We start from the raw sequence: 22,170 nt of genomic DNA, 5'->3' as shown, positions 1-22,170 counted from the left end.
GTGAAGTCGTGTCCTGTATAGTGTTTGTGAACGTCCACGGAATTCACCCGAATACCGGTGTGTCTTCGGCACGGGTCGGCCCGCAGACCCTTTGTGGTCTCGCGCCTAAAGCGTAAAGGATCATCATCTTCGTCCTCGGGTTCTGCGGATCCCTAATTATTAAGGAGGACTTCCCTTCTCGGCCTGTCCGGATACGGGGCACTCTCGTGGGCAGGCCGATTAATAGCCAACGAAGGAAGACGCCTGCAACGACCGAGTCCAGCAACGCCCGCTGGCGCCGACGGTTTCGGCACCCCGTCGATACGCCCTTAAATCGACGGTCCTCCTGCTTCCGGAACTGGAATTCCGGAACCGCGACGTCGCTACACAGCAGCAGCAGCACATCACGGTTAGTGAGCCAAATACACGCTACACAAGACACAGAACATTGTTTTATACACACAGACAACACGCCACATAAAAACTTTAAATAAAAGCAAACATAGAAACATGAAATTGCCGATTTCTGTATTTTATCCGTAAAAGTCCTTGGTTACCCAGTAGCCAGCCGGCCCTGAGGTTCCGTACTCTTGAGTACCTTGCCTTGGCTGGTCTAGCCGCTGCATATTTATTCGTAACAAAATTGAATTTTTGAATAAAAAATCCAAGTTGTAAACGTTTTGTAGAAAGCAGTCATAGTCTAAGTATAAAAACATTGAAATGTTAAAATACTTTTTATTCCTTGTTGAATGTAGTTGCTTCAGGAGGAAGATGAAACAGCTAGACGGGAGCATTGGACTTCTCAAAAAGTATGACTTTTGCTGATGGAAGTAAATGGATCGTCGAGGGGAAAAAAGCGCTTTAGCTGGTCATTTCGAAAAAGTTGGCATTGACATCTGGATCGGTTTGCCAACTTTGGATCGTGCATTTCTTCGTGATCCCCCGGCATCATAATCCATCAAATAAGAATCTGGAAAAGATCTGAGTTTGGAAACCAGATTACTATTGAATAAGGAGGTACATTTTATTCATCTCTTCCCTGTTGCTTGGAAAAGGTTCAGGATTTTTTTTCCCTCTCTCTCTTTTGGTTAACACAAACATCACATAAAAGGAGCGAGCCCATTGTATGACACGTGCTTTTCTGTGTTTGAGATTTGTCTCATACGCCTGTGAATGGAATGATAATTGACTTTGTACCCATCGCAAGTGGTTCTATTTTATTCCAAGGGATAAAATATCAACAGGTGGACAGTTTTTTTTACTTCAATAAATTCATACGCAGGAATTTCGAGATGAACTGTAACAATTCTGTTTTGGATGACTGTTAGGACTCTATAGAACGGTTCGTCAGAAAGGTTAATTCCAGAATTTTTTTTATGAATCAAATATAAAAATTCAAATGGCAACCGACCACTAAGATATCTACACAGTAAACGAAAATTACCGAGTTCGGTAATTTTTTTTACCGAAATCCTAACATGTGTAAATCGTTAAACTGTTCGGTAATTTTTTCGGTTTAAAAATAAACGAACATCGGTAAATCGATTCTTCATTTACCGATGTTCGTTTATTTTTTACCGAAAAAATTACCGAACAGTTTAACGATTTACACATGTTAGGATTTCGGTAAAAAAATTACCGAACTCGGTAATTTTCGTTTACTGTGTAAGGTTTTCATCCAATGTGTAAGTCTTATGCTTCCAAAACAAATTAAATTATGTCTGATCGATCATTAACTGTTTTATGCAATGACTATATTTTTGTGTAAAATTCCTAGTTACAGTTAGTAAATGTCTGCATTTCTCTCATCCCTGCGAAGCAGTTCAAATCATCCCACAAAATCGGTCAATATCCATCATCATTCGCCAAGATAATTTTCTCATCAGCCAGAACAAAGAAGACAGAATAAACAAACAGGTTCCACAAAAACCCTTCAACCGATGATAACTGATTTGCTCAATCAATCACCAATCCAAGTGGGCGGGCAGAAATGAAATGGAAAACCATGTAATTATCGCTGGTTTCCTCGGCAACCCCTTCAATAACACACTGAACCAGAAAAAAAATGTATCAAAGTGAACCTAACAAAAAATACTCATAAATCATAAACCCAACCTGTAAACATTCCCGGCGTGCCAAATCAAAAGTTCTATTAAAAAAAACGAAAAACAAAACCGTTCGAATAGAATCTCTTTATTGACTTGGAGCGTTGTTTTTGGTCTGATTTCGTTGAACGTCCACAAACAGCTCTGATGTGGAGATCGTCGTTAAATTAGGAAAACCGAATACCATTCAGAACATGATTGCATGATGCCCTTTTTCCCGACAGGGAATCCGGAGATTTAATGCTTCATCAGTCGAGTTTCGGTAATGGCCTTTATAGGGTGGAATAAAAACAACCACGCATCAGGTCGTGTCGATTGGAAACGAAAATCACAACATCGTACATTTTGCGTATTGTACACTAAAGCGTTCGGGAAAGCGAAAGCATGTTAAAGCAAGCCATGTTTTCATCTCCATTGACATGTTCATGACATTACTAACATGTTTTTGTCTTACAATCCAACTCGTAGTATTTTGATTTTTCCAAAACAATTTCTAAACTTAGCCTATTTATAACCTCCTCATAGTAACAAACAAAACCACTCAATGAATTCTTCAAAGTTCTTGCTATTTTTGTAACGTCCACCAAAATATCCACCGGTTGATGACGAGTGATTGAGGAAACTCGGCCAAGTGGTCGATTCAGGGAAACCAGCGTAGAAAAACTTGGGAAAAAAAGTAAACACAACATCATCGAGAGAAACAAAAATTCAGAACAAAAAAAAAACGGAGAACCAACGAAAACAACAGCAACAATGCGGCAAATGGGAAACTGGAACGTTTAAAGCGAGATTAAATCGAATTTACGGCGATGTTGTAATTTTGAGATACCTACCTTCCTTTCGTTTCGGCTCGATTCAATTCGATTCGATTCGTTCTTTTTCCTGTTCCGCTGCCACCCGCCGTCGATTATCGGGATTTCGGTGCTTCAGTCTTTTCGGCGCTCGCTGCTTCAGTTGGGCGTGAGTTTCGTTTCGTTTCATTTCTGGATTACTGCTGGGATATACCCACCATGGGTATCTGCTTTTCTCAATCGTGTTCGGTTGATTTAGCATAAACTCCTACCGTATCTCTCAAGAATGGGGACCCTCGTAGCGAAGGGATACCCCCTGCCTTGCCAAGGTAGACAGACGTCTGTGGGCAGAGCAAGTGATTCCCAGGGTGAACTCGGCGTTCCGTACTCCAATATATACGAGGACCAATAGAAATTTCTTAATAGTTAATCGTAAAAACTGAGTTCTGATAGGCATACTCAACACTAAGTTCGGATATTCAGAATTCCGTAATGCCTTGGTAAATGAATGTCTTTTGATTAAAACAACAGTTTGCAAAAATGGAGTCCCAAAAAGTAATTAGTATTGTAGGAAAACAGCAAATATAGCAGTAAAACAAATATACCTCACTCTTGAAAAAAAACCAAGGAAAGTTCTAACTACCATGTATAAACATCGACGATCTAGACTACTTCTGGCGGATACCTGACATGTAGGTGGTGCTGTTGCCGATGAAGGTGGTGATGGTGATACTATGAGTGACTTTAGTAGGAACTTTCGTCAGTAGATGGTGCTGACATTCGTGTCCTTGATGAGATGTATGGAGAAGGCTGACAGTGAGGTATATTTGTTTTACTATATTTGAAAACAGCGAAGATATCAATAAAAATTGATAAAACATATATTAAATGCTAGACCCGAATGACCCGGGTGGTTAAAAGGACCGATACGCTGAATCATCTGTAAAGTATTTATTAAAAAGCATTGCGTTTGCTCTTGCATCCATAAACGGGGAAAGTGTGAAATTAGAGTCTTTTTCAGTATTAAAAGAAAACATTTCTGAATCCTCTACTGCGTACGACTCCATAGATGGCCTCAAACTTTAAAAAATACTTTAAGCATAATCCAGTACTGTATAACATTGAAAATAACATTTAAAACCGAAAAACAAAATGTTTTTTCACCGAACACATTCGTTCAAAAATCCAGAGATAAGCTCGTAGCCACTATATCAGCGTTGATGTGTGAATTATGAGGAACAATTTGGTATAGGTGAGACATCTTGAATTATGCTGAGTTTCGAGAAATCAGGAGTTCAAATATTATATAGAGGATTTATTTGAAAAAATCTATCGACAATTTTTTTTTCATCGAACACATTTTTATCATTCCTCGCCTAACAAAATCTCATACCGAATTTCATCTCTCAAGGTTTCAAACGGCTGAGTATATCGTGGACAAATAAACATAAATAGCTTTTTATATAGATAAAGATTTACATTTCATTTCACTATGCGTGTATTACTGAGAATTTAGTTCTTCAAACTTTGAGTAATTAGGAATACAACATTTTGAGTAACCAGGAAACTCAGTTTTGCTTTTACTTAAAATAGATTGACCGCTACTGTACTATTTTGAAATATAAACCAAGGTTGAAAAGTTTCAGCGTGTATGCTATAAAAAAAACCGTTGAATCAATGAAGTGAAAACCGAGTGAAATTCTCGAAAATTGCGTAACGTAACATTTGAATGGCCCCTGTGAGGTCGGACGCAGCCACAGTCGACACAACTAGACATCGGGCAACACTTCCAGCTATTACGAGCCGACAAAGTCGACATAGTGTAACCGTTCAGTTACAAAGCATCTTTGGTTTTTTAACGGGTGCAATTTGATTTAAATTTTTTTGTCACGGTTCTTATATTGTATGTTTTTAATTAATTATTTTTGGTTTATCTTGTTATCTAAATTTTGCAATAAAATGTAATAAAAATGTATAACACTTATGTGTGGGGTGGCGTAACAGGGTGATACTAGTGGGTATTCGCCTCGCCTTCGCCTGGAAGGCGAACATCGAGATTTCGCCTCGCCTGGGGGTCGCCTATGAACATTTCGCCTCGCCCGAGCATAGAGAGATGACGAAAGAGGGCGGTAAAGACCCACATCCGTAAGGAGAGGGTCATTCGAGTTCAGGCGTGCGTGTGCTCAACATCGTCGGAGCAAAACTTTAAACGAAGTTTGTGAAGTGGCTTGGTAGGGTAATTTTGTTTTTTTTACCCTATCAGTTGGCTCCTTGGAAGTGTCCAAGGACTGCACACGCGTCGGCCTAGCAGATCTAGGATCTGCTACGTCTAAACGTAAAAGGAGCATCGAGTTCTCTGGCTCGCGGGCCATAACCATAAAGGAGAACATTCCCCTCTCGGTTCGGTCACTCTGGCCAGTTCCTGGGCCGAACCGATTGCGTCCACGAGGGAAGACGCCTGTAACTACTTAGCTCCGCTTCATCCCATTTATGAGCTAAGTAGAGTAACTCGAGATTACCACCTGTAAGCCACGTTTCCCAGAAGTCAACCGAACTGTGGACCAAGTACCCCAACACCTTGGAACAGAAACTAATATCCTCGATCCAACCGAAGAATACTTGCCAGCGATCACGAAGAGGGGAACGAGGCGACTTCTACAGCAGCCGCAGCAGAAATCGTACCGGTACGTCATCCAATGTTGAAATTACACCTACACCTACACCCACACCCACATAAGAAGTCTTTAGAAATAAAATTAAAAGCTAATTAAAAATCACTTTTTTGAACTCTAAATTAAATTGCTTTTAAATCATTAATAAAATAATTTTCGTAGTAGAGTAAAATTTTAATTGTGTATTAATTTATGTGAAAGAATTGTGATAGTATTTTATGTAAAGTTTGTCCGCGTAGGCCCTCCGATTACCCAGCTCAGGAGCTTCTTGCTCGAGGAGTTTCTTGCTACTGAGCTAGCTTGACGGGATTTTCATAGTTACAATCAGCGATGCCACACATACCGATTTTTCGGTATTTATACCGATTTTTGAGCAAAATTTTGACCAAGAATCGGTATATACCGATTACCGATTTTTGGCAAAACATACCGATTTCATACCGATTTTTAAGATTTTAACTCAAACTTCATTCCACTTCCACATTCCCACTTAATTCAAGCTATCCTCGTAAAGGTCCCGTAGAAAGAAGACAAAGTGCGGTAGCTGGCGTGGCGTAAGTTGATCTGTACAACTTTTAAAGTACCCTGCAAAGATCTCCACTGCTCACTCTCATAATTCGTTCAGTTGTTCACGCTGTTTTGTTCCTATGTTCTGTCAAATGATGCACTATTATAGTGCTCAACCTCAAAGCCAAAGGACTCAGCTCAAGGCTGATATTTTACCTTCACGACTGCCAGCAGAAGGTAGAAGTTTCTAAAGATCAATCTCAATTGACTATGCTCTTGTCTTCTGAGGTAGCATGCTTTTCAAGGGAAAAAATACACCGTTGGAATATAATTCTTGTTCAATTTGTCGCCAGATGTGGTATGTCAAGATTTGAAGTGCAATCAGATCCACGGTTTGTCATATCATCGGTATAATCTTCAATCCTTCTCCAACTTGTTAGCCAAATAAATGATATCACATGTAGGTACCTAACTGCAGAGATCGCCAGGCCACGCCAGGGAAAGGGGTATTTCAGTTTTGGAAAAACTATGTGTTTTTTTAACATTTTTCCTAGAACACCTTCTTTTCGAACACGTTTCTCATTTATTTTCGCCTAAAATTCTTGGGTTTTCATATGAATAATGTGTGATTTTCCAAAAAATAAAATTTATTTTCCATTGCCTGAAAAAAAATTGAAGCAACGACCCTCTCAACTCTTTCCAATAATTTCTTTTTTTAATCGCTAGAGCTCATATCTAATTCTAAAGGCTTTGAAAGCTGAAATGGCCAGTTTGGCAAAAAAAAAAACATCAATCAAACGAAGAACATCAACTTGGGCCCATATTTACCTCGAACATCAAAAAGCAATTTGTTGGATTTGTAAGGGCATCTGTATTCGTGGTCTATACTTGGGTCTAATTTATACAAGAATTGAACCAAAGAAATTAGATCCGATCCAATGAAAATACTGGCAACTGCACTCGTGTTCCATTAACTGTCAAACGGCTTAGAACTACGTTAAATTGGATCCAAATCTCATCAGTTTTGGATCAATCCTTATACCAGCTCTAAAAAAAGTTGGGTTGAAACTGGTATAATAGATCACCAGTGCGGTTGCTCGGGTCGGAATTTGGGTCTAAACCGGCTGGTTGGACCACGGATACAGGTGCTCTAAGTGCTTACGAAATTAAAATTTCCTTTAGGTTGATCTGGTTCTATTGCCTTATCGAATTTATCAAATTTACATCCCATTTTAGCTAAACATCAGTTAAAAAATCTAGTTTTTATTTCATTAATATGCCTAAACCACGTGTAACCTGAAAGTGATCGCCATGCCCTTATTTTTCTTATCAAACGGTAACTTTCAAATTAGATTTCCATTCAATTATAGTACTGGAAAGGAAAGGAATACTTATTTTGGATTCTCTGCTGAATTTTCATTTGTGATTTTTACTTTTCGTCAGCAAAAGCAGATAGTTTAAAAAAAAATGTATAAGTTGTAACAAACATAAAGTTCTGTTAAAATTTCAAAACCGTCTTTTTTGTAAACTTGCGTTACCTAGAACCAAGATAAAAAAAAAGGAATAATATATGCTTAAACACACTTAGTTAGCTAGTTTAATACTCAAAGTAACATTCATAAGAGTTCTTAGACTTGCTTTTTATTGCAAGCTTCCAACTATATTAAAAATACGTTAGGAAGTTGAAAATGTAGGCATTTTTGAATATCCACCTCAAATACCGATTTTCATACCGATATTTAGGATTTTCATACCGATAAAAGATTTTTTTGGGTTCCAAAATACCGATAGAAATGTGGCATCACTGGTTACAATAGTCACTCGGATCTTCGCGCGCCGGCAACCGGCCAGTCATTCGGTGAGTAACGACGAACGTGAGCAGACGAGCTTTCCCCCTTTGCGCTGGACGATCTCCTAAGGAAAGCGGTAACGGTTTTCACAATGGCGACCTATGCCAGGGACGCCTCGCACACAGGGGTAAACGCACCTGATAAGTGATCAAAATTATTTGCGGACAAACGGTAAACGGTAGACATTTGATGTCTTCGCAACATTTTTATATTTTTTCATGATCTATCAAATTCTTGAAGGAAGAAAGTGATTTGTTCACCTGGAAGGGAAATAAAAAAAATATTTCTTGAAATAATTAGTTTAGAGACTTAATGTCTTCACAAAAGTTGTAGATCTTATTATTTTAAGCAACTTTGCTGAAGACACCATCGATATCGCATGAAAATCATAAAAGTTACGAGCATTTCAAAAATAACGAGCATTTTAACAAGTAATTTTGAGTTTTTATTTAATACTAGCTGACCCGGTGTGCTTTGCTACACTTTTTAAAATCGAATGATATTTTCAGATTTTATTCAAATTTTTATTGTTTTGTTGGCATTATTTTAAATCAAATTATAACATAATTCATAAGCAACCGCTATAAAATGAGAGCTGCAGCTAGAGTTTCGGATTGCAACACAAAAATAACTTAAACTTATATTCAGAATCTTGATCTTTAAATTTGTGTTAAAGATCTGATAATTTTAAGAACGTTTCTTTAAGCTTTGCCCTAAAAAGAAGGGTCTCAAATTAATCGTACGCAAACAATCCAACTGATAAAATATGGTTGTTTTGGCTTGATATGTTCTGGATTTATTCTAAAAAACTGATAAGAGAGCCCTCCCTGTCCTTCCCTTCCTCCCTGCTGAATGGAGATCGTGATCTTTAATAATCATACCCATTTTTTTCGTTCCCAAAAATCTTCTTGTATCAAATATTGTTCCATTGGTTGATAAGTTTTTAAGCTTTACAACAAAATTTATATGGAACCCCCTCCTTTCTTCTCCTCTCTACACTGAAAAGCGTAAGGATCTTTAACAATCTTAGAAACATATCTCGTAACCAAGTACCTATCCATGCCATATTTTTTTTTTCATTTGTTGGCTTCGTTAGCATAAATTGAGAACTTATGCTAAAAAAATTATATTGGGCTCACCTTCCTCCTACTATGTACCTACTCACTGAAAGAAGGATGAAGTATCAGATGATCATTGAATCATACCAAAATGATTTTCCATGTTAAGTTTTGTCCATTGCTCGGATTTTGTAAAAAAAAAAGTTAAATGTAAGCTTTCCGCTTCCCTTCCTTTATTCCAAATTCTATCATCCCACTGCAAGAAAGGAATGGTTTGATATAAAAACAAAATTCTCGTATTGAAATACCATCCCATGCCAAATTTGGTTTTATTTGCGTTGTAAATTCTTGAGTAATGCATAAACTTGAAAGGAAGTACCATCCCTTCTTCCGTTCCCCCCCCCCTCATCCCCAGGGATGAGAACTTAATATTCATAAAAGTATTTTTTGTACTCGAATACTTTTTTATACCAAATTTTATTTCATTTGCTCTATATTAATTCTCGAATTATGCAAAAAAAATATGAAAGCCCCCCTTTCTCCCTTTATATCTTTCCGCTGAAAACAGGTGGGGCTTCAATTTACAATACAAACATTTCTCGTATCCAAATTCCCTCACATGCCAAATATGTTTCCATTTGCTCGATCAGCTTTCCAGTTATACTGAAAATTGCAAGGAGACCTCTCCTGTCCGTTTTCATCCTTCTTTTTGAAGGAGTGAGGGATACAAAATATTCATAGAAGCATTTCTCGTACCCAAATATCGTTCCATGCCAAATTTGGTTCCATTTGCTGTTGTAGTTCTCGAGTTATGCAGTAAAAATTGTATGAAACTCCCCTGCCCCTTTCCTTTCTTCCAGCAGGAAGAAGGCAGGGGTCTCAAATAATCCTTAGAACATATCACGTTACCAAATACCCGCCCATGCCAAATTTGGTTCAGTTTGCTTAATTAGTTATTAGTTTTTGAGTTATGTGAAAAAATATGAATGAGGCCCCCTCCCCCTTTCTACTGGAAAGAGGGAGGGGTCTCAAATAATTATTGAAATATTTTTCGTATCCAAAAACCTTCCCGTGCCAAATTTGGTATTATCTTGATTAGTTCTCGAGTTATATGAAAAATTGTAAGGTAGCCCCCCTCCCCCTTCCTATCACGCCACTGAAAGGAGGGAGGGGTACCAAATATTCATAGAAATATTCCTCGTTCCCAAATACCACCCCATGCCAAATATGATACCATTTGCTTGATGGGTTCTCGAGTTATGCAAAAAATTGTCTTTTGTTTGGGAGGCTCCTCCCCCCCTTCATGAGAGAGGGAGGGGTCTCAAACCACAATAGGAACCTTCCCCTGCCTCCAATACCCCCACCTGCCAAGTTTCACGCAAATCGGTTCAGTAGTTTCCGAGTCTATAGGGAACAGACAGACAGACAGACAGACAGACAGACAGACAGACAGACAGACAGACAGAAATTCATTTTTATATATATAGATTTTTTTTAGTATACGATTTACAAACTTGATATATTTGAAAAAGTTGTTCAAATTGTTGAAACACAGAATTTTGTGGAACACTTCAAATACATATTTCAACTAAGAAAGGAGATATACTACAAAATATCCAAAATAATGCCTTTTTTCAGTAAGTTATAACTTTAAGAGTTCGGACGAGTTCGGATAATTTTTTGAGTGGATTTTGTTGTTCAAGTTACTGGCTTTCTATTGATATATAAATCTAATATTAGTTTTGGATAGATTTTCTACAAACTAGCAATCAAAAATGCGCTTTTTCCTCTAGAAACACTTAAAATTCGAAGAAAAAAACCCTCATTTTTTCCTGTTTTTAGAGGAAAAAAGCGCATTTTTGATTGCTAGTTTGTAGAAAATCTATCCAAAATTAATGTTAGATTTATATATCAATAGAAAGCCAGTAACTTGAACAACAAAATCCACTCAAAAAATTATCCGAACTCGTCCGAACTCTTAAAGTTATAACTTACTGAAAAAAGGCATTATTTTGGATATTTTGTAGTATATCTCCTTTCTTAGTTGAAATATGTATTTGAAGTGTTCCACAAAATTGTGTGTTTCAACAATTTGAACAACTTTTTCAAATATATCAAGTTTGTAAATCGTATACTAAAAAAGATATTAAATAAAAACTCAAAATTACTTGCTAAAATGCTCGTTATTTTTGAAATGCTCGTAACTTTTATGATTTTCATGCGATCTTGATGGTGTCTTCAGCAAAGTTGCTTAAAATAATAAGATCTACAACTTTTGTGAAGACATTAAGTCTCTAAACTAATTATTTCAAGAAATATTTTTTTTATTTCCCTTCCAGGTGAAAAAATCACTTTCTTCCTTCAAGAATTTGATAGATCATCAAAAAATATAAAAATGTTGCGAAGACATCAAATGTCTACCGTTTACCGTTTGTCCGCAAATAATTTTGATCACTTATCAGGTGCGTTTACCCCTGTGTGCCTCGTGGCGTCAACCTTTTTTAAAAATTTTGGAGATCGTCCAGCGCAATAATTGTGTTTTTTGTTAGTCAACTAGTGCTTTAGTGCAAAAGTGAAGAGTGTTCCATTGGTGCAGCGATCAAAAATCGAAGTTGCGTGCAAACTAGGCCGAAAATGTCTAGCCCGGGATAATTCGTACGCTGTTCTCCCCAAGAGAAAGTAAGACAAATCGAATACCCAGAATCATCCAAATCTCTCGTGAGCGAGACACAAGTGAATCCCGACAGTTTTGACGACTTATCAAACAATGCGGACGCGACAATGCCGATCCAAACGAATGAGGATTACAGAACGGAACCATCAACAGCCCAGCTGTACGACGAGCATTTCAATCGTCTCGAAAAAGGATTCGAAGCACTGGGACAACTCATCCAGGACTTCTACACTTCCATGAAAACCTCAACTCCGGCAAAACCATACGAAGGTGGTTCAGGGAGCTTCCCGATAATTCAAGCATCAAAGGACACTTCGAATTCATTTATACGTTGGGACCAAATCGAACATTTCCCAAAAAATATCCCGGCATGCAAAATGTGGGGCGAGTGGAGAAAGTATCTTGAAAAGTTTGAGACAGGAGAGATGTCAACAACTACCGGGGAATCTCGGCATGATGCGCAGTAGCCAAACTATTTTAATTGGTGGTCTTAGATCCGAGTTTTTTGTCCTGTAAGAATATTTTTTACGACGATCAACACGGATTTATGCCCAAGCGCTCCACGACAACTGTCCTTCTGACGTTTACTTCTTACGTGCATGAAAGTTATGCTGCAAAGTCTCAAACCGACACTATTTACACCGATTTGTCTGCGGCATTCGACAAAGTCAACCAGGATATTGCCATTGGAAAGCTGGAACGCCTGGGTTTCTGTGGAACTTTTCTTGACTGGCTCCGGAGCTAAAATTTGGGTCCCTTGTTGTTTTGCTTGTTTATCAACGATTTGCCATCAGTTATTTGCCACAGTCAAATACATATGTTCGCTGATGATGTCCAACTTTACCTGTGCTCATCTACTAGCTCACTCGAGGAAATGGCACGACTGCTGAACGATGATTTGGCGCACATTCAAGCTTGGTCCGACACAAATATGCTTCCAATCAACGCTGCAAAATCCAACGTGATGTTTATTTCTCGTAATTGAGCTGTTCCAGACTTCCCGGTTATAACCCTTGGATCGGCTGATGTTTCATATGTTGAAAAAGTGTCAAATCTTGGTATAATTTTCCAAAGCAATCTAGAGTGGGACCATCAAGTAAATGCAGAATGTGGTAAAATCTACGCTGTACTCCGTCGTTTGAAACTAACAGCCAGCATGCTTCCATCACATTTTAGATTGAAAATAGCCAAAACCCTCATTCTACCCCACCTTACTTTTGGCTCTGAGTTTTTATTAAATGCTTCTGCTGCTGCTATGGATAGGTTACGCGTAACAATCAACAATTGCATCAGATGGATTTACAAACTGGACCGTTATGCGAGAGTCAGCATACACCATCGGAGTTTCATGGGCTGTTCATTCTACGATTTCTTCAAGCACCGTTCAAACATCCTGATCCAGAAAATCTACACAACAAGAACCCCATTCTACCTTTATGAAAAGTTTATACCACTAAGGAGTAATCGAGTACGAAAAATGGTTATCCCGAGAAATCTTACCTCTCACTACAATGGCACACTATTCGTACGAGGCGTTGTCCACTGGAACCAGATACCCGATGAAATCAAAATGAATCATTACATTGTTTTGTTTAAGAGAGAATGTTTGGCCAGGTTAGGTTAGGATAAGACATAAGTAGTTAAGTTGCTGTAATTAAAAAAATTTTTTTGCACACCCCAGTACAAGCCGATTGCAATGTCTAATAAGATTGTATCTTGAATTGCAAGTATAAATAAATAAATAAATAAATAAATAAATAAATTAACAGTTCGCACGGGGTACTCTTTCTCCAGACAATTCTCTGCTTCTTCTGGTGTGCTTCAGGGAAGCCATTTAGGGCCGATTATCTTCTTGATCTACTTCAACGATGCTCTCTCACTCCTCTATGGTCCAAAGGTATGCTATGCTGACGACCTTAAACTATTGTACAACATCAACGGCCAGGACGATATTGATTTCCTGCAAAATCAATTTAACCTCTTCGCACACTGCAGTGTGATATAAACTTTGAATCGCAGTAAATGTGCAGTCATCAGCTTTTCAAGAAGGCGGCAGCCTTTTTCCGCTGTGTACTTCCTCGGAGATGAGCCAATCGCACGCGTAGAACACATCAACGATCTTGGCGTAATTCTAGACCGGAAGCTGGAATTCGGGACACACACAAACTACGTTGTCGATAAAGCCTCGAGAAGTCTTGGATTCTTATTTCGTGTGGCCAAGGACTTCAAGGATGTGTATTGCCTGAAAAAAGTTTGTATTGCAGTATCGTTCGCTCTATCCTTGAATCCTACTACCAGAATGGGGCCGAACGGATCGAGGATATACAGCGGCGCTTCTTGTGATTCGCCCCTAGACACCTGCCTTGGCAAAACCCGTTTCACTTGCCAAGCTATGAACAACGATGCCGTCTCATAGACACTCTTCAAGCCCGCAGAAACGCAGCGCGAGCTTCCTTCGTCGCCGATCTATTGACATCGCGAATTGATTGCCCCACGCTCCTAGAAGCCGTTCCTCTAAGTGTGCGACCCCGTGGACTTAGAAACCAAGACCTTCGATTGTATGTTCCCATTCGATTGAATAATTATGGAGCTAATAGCGCTATCATCAGTGTTATGAAAACATTCAAAAGTTTTTCCGAGCACTTCGACTTCGACGTTTCGAGAGATGATTTCCATAGTAAAGTTTGAAGTGTAATGAGAACCGTGAAATTAGACTTAGTACTCTTTTTTTTTTTAAATTAATTTAAAGTCATCATTTGGACCAATATGAGTTCCGTTGTTTCGTAATAAATAAATAAATAATTACTGCACAAAAAATAAGTTAAATGATGGCTGGTTTTATGCCGATTGAAGTGAACGCCGTCTATAGGCGGACTTGGGCTTTAGCGAGTTGATTAAATAAAATAATACCAAAATTCCCAATTTTATTTATAATAAAAGATTGCAATAGTGTGCATAATTCTTTTCGTACCGCCGTACCACGTTTTATTACGTTCATGAACATTTAACAGCAAGTTGAATGCCGTCAAACGGAGCATCATGCACAAGCAGGGTTAGATGCAACATTTGTGTACCACAACACTCATTCAATTTTTATTTCAATATACTGTAATAAAGTTATCATTGAATGATAACAAATTGATGATGACATATTTTTTAACATCATGGAAGATGTAGAGTATAGATGAAATTGATAATTGGTATCTAAAAACAATACTCGTTTTTAGTAAATTTCGATTGAAATTGAGTATTCTTTATGAAGCGTGTAAATATCGTTTTGGAGGGAAAAAGGGAGAATCAAAGAAACGAATAGATTGTCAACGGAGTCTATTAACAAATTTTGAAGGCAACGGACGCGACTATTTCATTCCAAATGGAAGTTGTCCGGAAGTTTCCAGAGAAGAATCCGACAGAAGAGTTATTTATAGGTTTTGATTGTCATAAGAAATTTAAAAAATCGAGCAATAAGTGTACAAATTTTTACATTTTTCGATGCCGTTAAAAACTTTACCTAGTATGACGGATTGGCTCAATGATATCACCTACAAACTTTATATTGCTTTCATTATCCTATACCAACACTGTTGGTGTGTAAATATTTTTCGGACAAACACCAAATTTTTTTAAACAAATATTTTTATAATTCAGTTAGCTGTCTGGGGCAAAAGGCAACAAAATGCTAATCCGAACTAAATCTCATATACCGCGTTTCCATATGCTATGAATGTTTTGCATTATGCGTTTGTTAACATTTAAATTTCAGCCATCCCAATAATTATTTTCATGATTTAAGCCAAAAGAATATTTTATAGTATTTTTTACCCCTAAATGTATGCAGCAGATTTACACTTTTTTCTTTAAAAAAAATTGACAGAAAAATGGAAAATTTATTCCGAACAACACCAAAAATTACTGCAATTGGTGCATTATCCGTTATGACATCACAAATGTATCAAAATCTATAAATTTTCAAACGTTTTCATTTGATTTTTCATTAATTACAGAGTTTGTTGCAACTTACCCCTTTTTCTCAGTAGGGTGAAAATCGCATGTTTTTGTAAATTTAAAAATAACTGGTAAAACCAAAAATTTTTCTGACTACGTCTGTTTGGTGTCCCATCAACCTTAAAACTTTTGATGTACAAAAGGTATGATTATCTGTAAGCATTAAGATTTTAGAAGCCATTGAATTTGAAAAGTGTTGCGTGTTGCCCCAGTTGACGGTACTCAAGTTATGTTGAGTGGCTCAAAATAAGTCCCCAAGATATTAAGTAGGACCTATTTTCGACATAGGTCAAAATGCGATTAAATCAAGTTTTTTTTGTAATTAGAGCTTGCAAACTAGTTTTCAAGTGTTTCATCATAGCTGTGAACATGTTTGTAGTTGTTCAATTCATCACAGATAGTCAGAAAACTTCTTGGAAGTTGACTCCAATAATGGCACGTCCTCCTGAAATGGGCTTGATTTGGCCCAACAGACAAAAATAAAAACTTTTTTTTTCAATTTTCTACCCCTCTCAGCTTAATTAAAAGGAATCTTACATTAATTAGAATCGTTTCAGCTATATTTGTTAAAAATTTTCATAATTAACATGATTTATGACAGAATGATTGAAAAAAAAACTACAAGGTGGTTCAAAATATGTACCCGGTCCAAAATAAGTCTGTTTCCCTAGTTGTTGGGAAACAGTGGAAGCCGCCACATTTTCACTTTTAAAATGTTGTACTGTATACTTTTTGCCGAGATTTTTGTGCAGTTCATAGAACTGTATAAAGCGCTCGCGGAACGCTTCCGTGTTTCTGGCATTATGAGCTAAATTGGCAAACATAAACAAAACAAAAAAATACTGACAAAAAGCTCGTTTACGTTTGAATATTGGAGCCTTGAAAAAAATCCAAAATTTTAGTTGCCACTCGTTCCGCTGGCAGAAAAAATCCGTAATGTGAGCGCTAGCAACAGCTTACTGACGACATTGAAATCCAATATAAATTTATAGATAAACAAATAGAATAAAAAACCAAAAAGTGTCAGTTTGCTTGCGGTTCATTTTTGACGAAAAAAATTATCATGTCTGTTTTTCCTGAGGATGAGTAAGTATGTATATCTTTTCTTTCTTTTTCCTATTCTTAGCGACAGATTTTTTCTAAGGTTGCACGAAAATGAAGAGCACCTAGAATGCCTAGAATTCGATGAAGGAAATGCTTGTATTATTCTGCCTTCCTTCCCTGACAATATGAATTTCGCGATAGAAATTTCGAGACCTCGCATGTCAATGACGTGTTTTCATTCAATGGACTTTTCTTCGCCAGCTACGGCCTGGTCCTGGAGGCGATATGGCAGGTTGCAGAAGATCACGTGCGCAGCGAGTTGATTTTTAGAGAAGCTGTCTCATATTGGAGCAATAAGGTGCAGCCCGATATAGAAAACATCCGACGTTTGATCACCCTCCATAACAAAGCTCAGAGGAGAGAGAATCGGAGAATTGAATTGAATCACCGGATCTTGACAAAGTGGCGTGCAAAGTTGATGAATGCCCATACTAAACGATCATCGAGAAAAATCCTCAGTATCAAACTGTGCTCCGAAAATTAGTCTCTCCAGAAATCCCTGATCGGTCAGGAGCGAATTCATCATAGAGGCATGGTTGTAGCGAACACAATTAATGACGGCTGGATGCGAGGTATCTCAGAGGTAAAAAAAAGAACTTGCGTTGGAATCAAAACTCCTCCACAGTGCTATAAAGAAAATGGAAGCGCTAGAATTTAGGAGACAGTACGGTTCGGACTTGTGCTACGCAATGGAATCGACGACACGTCCCGAAGAAAAGGAGATCAGTGAAATCCTTTCCGAGAGAGTAACTGACAATTATGGCGTTGATCACTGTTGAGAATGTTTTCACTTTAATTTATTATCCTTCTCGTCACTTTTCATTTCTTTTTTTACTCATCAGTTAGATTTGTCCATATATTTTTTTAATTTTAACAAAAAAAAAAAATTAACGGAAATTATTTATTTGTATTTTAAAGAATTGTCTACTGCTTAGTCAATTCGGAAAATATTGAAGTCCTTGTTGTTGGGGGTTCTCCAATTCACGTTATTATTTCGCATGTTTGAGAACTTATCAAGCAAAGGAAAGCAGATTCGAGAAACAATCGAGAATATGAAATCAAATGTGGCATTCGATGGACAATTTTGTTTAAATTTTGTTTGAAACCTTTCGCTTTTCCAGTGCACAGTGGTCCAAAAAGGCCTAAATTGAAACTTTTTTCCATGTGCTTTTGTCTTTAAATATGACTGTAAAGTCTTCAGAACATTTGCTGGTTAATGTTTAGACTGTTCTCCATAACGTGAAAGCATCAAAAATTAGTCACAGCCTACTACGATAAAAAATGAAAACTCTAACTTTTATGTTAGATGCGATAGAGTCAAAATTTGTTCTACAAAGTTGTAGACCTCATCAAAACATGATGATTTTAAGTCTCTACGTCTTTCCTTTTATTTTTCCTTAAATTTTCGTACGTATAGAGTAAAATTGGGCAAGTTGATATGTAAACAAAGTATTGCATCTTGAAGCTTGATTTTAGTAGTACAAGCTTAAACAGAAACTATTTTCTCCACGTGCCCCTTTTTGAGTACGGTTGGCATAAATTTGGTTGAATTGTTAATTTTCAACGATGATACCATTTATTTTTCTGCCGGTACGCATTTCGTGTTTTCGAAGGTTTCATACTTGACATTTTCTATGATTTTAATTGCCTTGAAGTAGACAAGCAATTTAGCTGAAACTTTTTGTGTCTGAAAGAAGATCACCGAGAGAATAAATAAGCATTTTAAAAACAAATAACAGTGTCGAGAATACATAAAATATATTGGACTTACGATATAGCTCAGTTGGCAAGTCCGTTGTCTCCCGAGCCGATGTCCGCGAGTTCGAGCCCAAGAGCAAATATCGAAAACAGTTGCACCGGATGAGTTTTCCAATAATTGTTCGCCAACTGCAACGTAGATATAAAGTCTCGAATGCCATAAAAATGGAAAAACGACTATAATCAAAACAAAACAAAAATATTATGGTTCAAACACAATGATATTTCAATACAAAAAATGATTTTTTAAATGATTCACCATAAAAACATGGTAGTAAATTTAGTTTTCCACAAATCTTTCGAACATCTTCAATGGATTGCCTGCTTCCTGCCAGTTCCAGCTACACAATTGGAAACCACTGATAGTCAGATTTGGAGCGGATTAATACATACGACAAGCTCCAAATCAGTGAGGTGTAATGCACTCGGATTCTTTCGATTCGGAATCCCACAGCTCATCCTCCCGCAACCTTTCGGTTGTTTCTCCCATTCCATGCATCCATCCTCCTCAAAGACCTTCAACTCTACTCGCCCCACCGAAATGTGAATGCCACGGAACGCAACAACCAATCTGTCCAGGTTAACGTGTCAGACGACGGATAAATTTTCGTTTTCGTTCCGTTTGTTTTCTTCGCGCTTTGGATTTGTTATTTATTTATTTTTCCCGGTTCGTTCGCGTGTTTTCGTTTTGCCTTTTTTTCTGTCTATCTTCATTGACGGCTACGCGGAGGACGACGGTATTTGTCGTTTTTGGATCTTTCCCTCTGTTATTTTTCGTTAGATCCAATCCCTGTTGGGTGAGTTATTTTTATTTCCCGGAATATCGAGCATCCGAAATCCTGGGATCCATGACAGGCATGCAAAATTGGGTTCCAACTTTGTTTTTGGAAGGTATACGTACAGAAATTCAAGATTCAATGGGTGTCTTTCGGGATTTTTGGAGTTGGTTTCAGTGGTCCGGGGGACTTATTTTTGGGAATGGTAACTAACATTTATTTAACCACAATGTTAAAAAATCTTTGATCCCTTCTCAATCTGTAACGGATAAAAGAATCAACCTTTCCTTTATTTTGTTATTTTTACGAAAAGAAGCCTTGATAAACGACGACGTCATGAGAGAAACGATTTCAGGCAGGTTGACGAAACTTTCCTAGAAGGTCATGAACCTACGAATTACGTTTTTTTATATTGCCTATTAACAACTCAAAACATAATTATCAAACGTTTCGCTCGTGTAATTAACCTACTACAGAAAACCCACGAATACGATCAACTTCCAATTGAGATTTTGTTTATACAGCTTCTCTTAATATTTGAATACACCCTAGTAAATACGAAAACTCAAACTACTTTTAGATCCTATTAATCGCCAAAAAATAATGATCTTATAAACATAAGAAGTCAAACTTAGCATGAACATTTTTGATACCCTAAAACGGAGCATAATGCAACAGCAGGGTAAGGTACAACATTTGTATACCACAACACTTGTTCAATTTTTATTTTAATACAATGTCATAAAGTTATCATTTAAGGGGGGGGTAGGGTCTAACGGGTATAAAAAAAACACCATTTTCACGATTTTTTTCTAGAGATATCGTTCAAACAAATGTATTCAAATTTTTTGCATTATACAAAGCATTGTTAAAAGAACATTTGATAATTTTTTCGTAGAAAAATATTGAAAAATGAGCCGGTGACGGAGCATTTTCGAGGATGCCTTTTAGAAAACAGGATTTGCGGTGGACACTGTATCTCAGCACAGAATCATCTGAAGTCAAAAAATCAGAGCAAAATATTTTTAATAGATGTTTTTCTGGACCCCAACGTTTTTATTTAACTTTAAAATATTTTTATGAAATTTTTGTGGCTGTTTGAAGTAAAAACTACGATTTTTCACTTAAAAATCCGCCATTTTTCACCTCTAAAATCTCCCCAAAGTAAAAAAATCAAAAAAGAAAAACGTTGGGGTCTGGTATTTTATATGTAGAAAATATGTTCCAAATTTGAAAAGAATCGGATAAGTAGTTTTCAAATGACGATGTCCACGGACTTTAAAAATGTGCTTTCGAGAAAAACGCGTTTGAAGTTTCTGCTCTTGCTTTCTTGCAGTATTAGATAGGAGGAGATAAAGGCCTATAACTTCTACAGTTTTGCTTCAATTGACTTGAAAATTTGACACAACATTCTTGAAATGTTTTATATTAAGAAAATAAAAAAATAAAAAAATCGATTTTTTGAAAGTGTTAGACCCTACCCCCCCCCCTTTAATGATTACAGAATGATGATGACATAGTCTCTCACATCGTGCGATAGTTTTTTGAAGTTTTTGATTCTAATAGAAAATTTAAAAAAAATCGGGAAATAGATGTACAAATTTTCACATTTTTCGATGCCGTAATAAACTTTACCTAGTATGACGGATTGGCTTAATGGTATTGCCAACAAACTTTATTTTGCTTTAATTATCCTACACACACTCTTAGTGTAAACATATTTTTCGGACAATCACCACAGTTTTTTAAATAAATATTTTTATAACTCAATTACCAGTCTGGGCTAAAATGAAACAAATTACAAATCAAAGACTCACTTTTTGAATCTTGTATCCATATACTGGAATATGATGGTTTTGTATCACGCGAATGTTAATTTCAAAATTCCATCCATCCAAACATTATTTTTTATGATTTCAGGTAGTAAAATTTTTTATAGTTTTTTTAACCCCTAAATGTATGCAGTACCTTTACACTTTTTCTTTATTCAAATTTTTAAATGTAGAATTCAATTCAAACGAAACCAAAGATTACTGCAGTGCTTTATGCGTTATGAAATCAAAAATATATCAAAAACTCTAAATGTCAAAACGTATTTATTTGATTTTTCATTAAGTATGTTGCAACTTACCGCTTCTTATTAGTAGGTTGAAGATCGCATGTTTTTGTTTATTTTCAAATAACTGGTGAAACCAATAATTTTTCTGACTACGTCGATTTGATGTTCAATCAACCTTAAAACTTTTGATGTACAACCGGTATGATTATCTATGGACATTAATTTTTAGAAGCCATTGAATTTGAAAATGATTGAAAAGTGTTGCATGATGCCCCAGTTGTCGGTACTGAATTAAGCTAAAATGTGTAAAAAAAACTTGGGGGACATATACTGGCTTGCTTGTATGAAATGGAGGATTAAAATCAATTATGAGAATGAGAACGATCAAAAAGTGTTTTTGTGATTTTTATCAAGCACTACATTATTATTAAACGCATCAAAAGACCAGAATCATTATCGAAGCTAAAAACTTAAACTTGAAATTTAAGATATTCAATTTCATAACTGTTTGAGTTTTTTTTAACCGAATACTTTTTTCTCTTTGCAGGTATGTCGATGTTTTATGATAACAGAACGCGTTTGTAAGTAGAAACACATGAATAAAACCACAGTTAAATTCAGTGCATTAGAGGAAGGGGTGATTTATTTCTGAGTTTTGATGTTGATTTTTCATTCTAATCCTGATTTATGAATCTGAAGTCTGATTCCAAACTTTAATGGTGAATTCTTAATCCGAATTCTTAGTTTGAACTCAAACAACTTACTACAACATAACATTTAACTTAACATTTGTCATTTGCGTTCAACTAACTGACATCTTATTGGAAAAACC

At 36.8% G+C, this 22,170-nt stretch overlaps 2 protein-coding genes across 8 annotated transcripts in view; both read left to right on the top strand.

Annotated features, from left to right (window-relative positions):
* LOC129748448 (somatomedin-B and thrombospondin type-1 domain-containing protein) overlaps window positions 1-22,170 on the top strand; it is a 252,698-nt gene that overhangs the window by 51,031 nt on the left and 179,497 nt on the right. The gene's annotated exons all lie outside the window — the stretch shown is intronic.
* LOC129742590 (eukaryotic translation initiation factor 2 subunit 2) overlaps window positions 17,384-22,170 on the top strand; it is an 8,877-nt gene continuing 4,090 nt past the window's right edge. The window contains exon 1 of the mRNA XM_055734507.1: window positions 17,384-17,491. Coding sequence (XP_055590482.1) covers window positions 17,384-17,491 — 108 coding nt within the window. The remainder of the gene's footprint in view (window positions 17,492-22,170) is intronic.

This window comes from Uranotaenia lowii, chromosome 2 (assembly GCF_029784155.1).
Source record: "Uranotaenia lowii strain MFRU-FL chromosome 2, ASM2978415v1, whole genome shotgun sequence".
Classification (NCBI taxonomy): domain Eukaryota; kingdom Metazoa; phylum Arthropoda; class Insecta; order Diptera; family Culicidae; genus Uranotaenia; species Uranotaenia lowii.
The sequence above is the reverse complement of the archived record's forward strand: the minus strand, read 5'-3'. Positions and strand labels throughout refer to the sequence as shown.